At 37.1% G+C, this 2,776-nt stretch overlaps 1 protein-coding gene across 1 annotated transcript in view; it reads right to left on the bottom strand.

The window, feature by feature from the left end:
• Window positions 1–2,430, bottom strand: part of LOC110445296 (pleckstrin homology domain-containing family G member 7-like) — a gene marked incomplete at its 5' end in the record, with an annotated part of 36,637 nt that extends 34,207 nt beyond the window's left edge. Inside the window, 2 exons of the mRNA XM_021489834.1 lie at window positions 575–670; window positions 2,278–2,430. Coding sequence (XP_021345509.1) covers window positions 575–670; window positions 2,278–2,430 — 249 coding nt within the window. The remainder of the gene's footprint in view (window positions 1–574; window positions 671–2,277) is intronic.
• Between the last annotated feature and the right edge of the window lie 346 nt (window positions 2,431–2,776).

Here is a 2,776-nt window from a genome sequence, read left to right as displayed (position 1 = left end):
GGCATAAGACCTATAACAATATGCCGTGGCCTGTTGAAAACGAAAAATTAACGATTATGTACTGAAATTCGAAATGATGTCCAGTAGGCATCTTTAGCCTGGGGTATCAGTGATGCCGTTTTGCATGTGGATACCTAAGAAGATGCCCAGTTGTGGTATAGGTGTGAAAAAGCGGCATAAGAACTATTATGTTAGGTACATTTGAATATCAAACTAGCCCAATATTGCGCCAGCCCAACATTGGTCCAGTCCAATATTGGGCTAGCCCAATATTGAATAAGTAACCAACTTCACGCTGGTATCAATACGTGGAGCTGAAGCCCTCGTGCAACCCATCAATACTCGGAGCTGAAGCCCTCGTGCAACCCATCAATAAGTGGAGCTGAAGCCCTCGTGCAACCCATCAATACGTGCAATGCGCCGGTGCAATAGGCGACGTCCGAAGTATGGTCTATTTATCATACCGAAATTTGTCATGGTTACAGTGTTTCTATCGGGAATCAGCAGTAAAATGACTACCACATCACAAGTTATCCAAGAATATGTCCTGAGATTTGAAATTATAATAACTTACATAGCACAAATCATCCAGGTTACAAAAGATCTCTGGCGGTTCGATGTACATCAGGAAACCTTCTACTTGAACTTTCTTCAACGGTTCCAAGAAACACTGCAAGTGAGAAGATGATACTGAGTGTATACAAAGTACTTAATAAAAGATAATATTTTGACATTTATATCTACACCATTAATAATCTTCTCACTTAAGTCTTCCATTAACAATAACGTAATAATAACAATACTTGTATAACCTTGATATCACCATTTACGTTCATATAAAACCATAAACATTTTATGATTTCGATCTTAGTTCAGTATTTTGATAAACAATTAATAATCTTAGTAATCTTTTAGATTAAATCATGATAATAATATTACGTTTAAATCACTATAAAGAAAACTTTACACTTTTGTCTCACCGTGCTTATATTAAGAAAAAACATTTATAGTCTTATATCTTTAGTCTCACAATTAATACTAAGTTAAAACCATTTATAGTCTTATATCATTAGCCTCACAATTAATATTAAGATAAAACCATTGATACACTAATCACATTTAACGCTTCGATCAAAATATCTACACGTTCAGCTCGCCTTAACATTCAAAATACACCAATATATAGTATATTTCTCAATTTATACGTTGATTACACAAATTGAAAGCTGATTACACATTTTTAGACTTTGGTTTTGCTTTTAGACTTTGGTTTTACTTTTAGACTTTGGTTTTACTTTTAGACTTTGGTTTTACTTTAGACTTTGGTTTTACTTTTAAGACTCTTTGTTGATAACATTATAACTTAGATCAAACCGTCAAGTCTCTGATTAGATCATCAACATCATATATATGTGTTTGTTTATAATGCAATTTCCTTATTGTTATAATAATGAAGTTTTATCATTAATATAACACCAAATTATGTATAATCCGTGTAGATTTTACTGTGATACTGATGGCCGCTGTGTGCTACTTTACTGTGATACTGATGGTCTCTGTGTGCTACTCTACTGTGATATTGATGGCCGCTGTGTGCTACTTTACTGTGATACTGATGGCCGCTGTGTGCTTCTTTACTGTGATACTGATGGCCGCTGTGTGCTACTTTACTGTGATGCTGAAGGCCGCTGTGTGCTACTTTACTGTGATACTGATGGCCGCTGTGTGATACTTTACTGTGATACTGACGGCCGCTGTGGGCTACTTTACTCTGATACTGAAGGCCACTGTGTGCTACTTTACTGTGATACTGATGGCCGCTGTGGGCTACTTTACTGTGATACTGATGGCCGCTGTGTGCTACTTTACTGTGATACTGATGGCCGCTGTGGCTACTGCTTTCAGTTGTTTTAAAGATAACAAATATATTTAGCAATAACACAGCTGTCGATGTTGATAACTGCCAAGTACAGCTGTCATGTTTAGGAACTGATATATTTTAACTATTCCGATGGAATTTAATACGTCACATATAAATCTGATTTATCCTGTGAAGGCATCTCAATTCGATATTAACGAAAGGTTCCTACTTTCCCACTGTGCACTTTTGACACCCGATGTAGCGCCAGGAAACTATCGGTGATGTTGTTACAGATGACTACCATCAACAAATTCGTTTAAAGAGCTAGTAGTGGGGAATGTTGGGAGAGGAATACGGTGAACGCGGTGCAGTATCGATTGATTGCAACCTGGAAGTGACAGAAACACGAGTCTTACATGTTTTAGCGCCATCAGATGGTCTATCAGGAAAACACACTCGCTGGTAAACAGTTCCCAAACTGCTTCGCGCCGCTTCCGTTCACTCTCGGGTACATTTACAGGTTGTCTTTCCTTATCGGAACTGACTATAAGGTCCGACCAGTGGCAATTCTGTAAATACACAAAAATGTTTAACAAATAAATTGTACGACGTCATGTTACAAAAACAAACAAAAAATGAAAAAGAAACTGTATACTGTACGTAAGGCTTTACAATTAATATTGTATGGATATATTACAAAACTTGTTAATAGGACATCATAATTGAGCATACAAATATTATCTCTTTAATATATACCTGCCTGTATATATCAGAAGAGGGTTAGCTAATTTCTTTCGTGGTACGTTTATAACGCCAGTGTCGTAATCACTGAAGGTGCAGCTATCTGCACCAATAACACTCAGCCGTTTACCAGGTGTACATCCTGCAGCTAGAGCTCTGAGTGGTCTACCAGTT

This window comes from Mizuhopecten yessoensis, unplaced genomic scaffold (genome assembly GCF_002113885.1).
Source record: "Mizuhopecten yessoensis strain PY_sf001 unplaced genomic scaffold, ASM211388v2 scaffold2209, whole genome shotgun sequence".
NCBI classification, from domain to species: Eukaryota; Metazoa; Mollusca; class Bivalvia; order Pectinida; family Pectinidae; genus Mizuhopecten; species Mizuhopecten yessoensis.
Note: the sequence above shows the minus strand (reverse complement) of the source record. Positions and strands in the feature narration are given on the sequence as shown.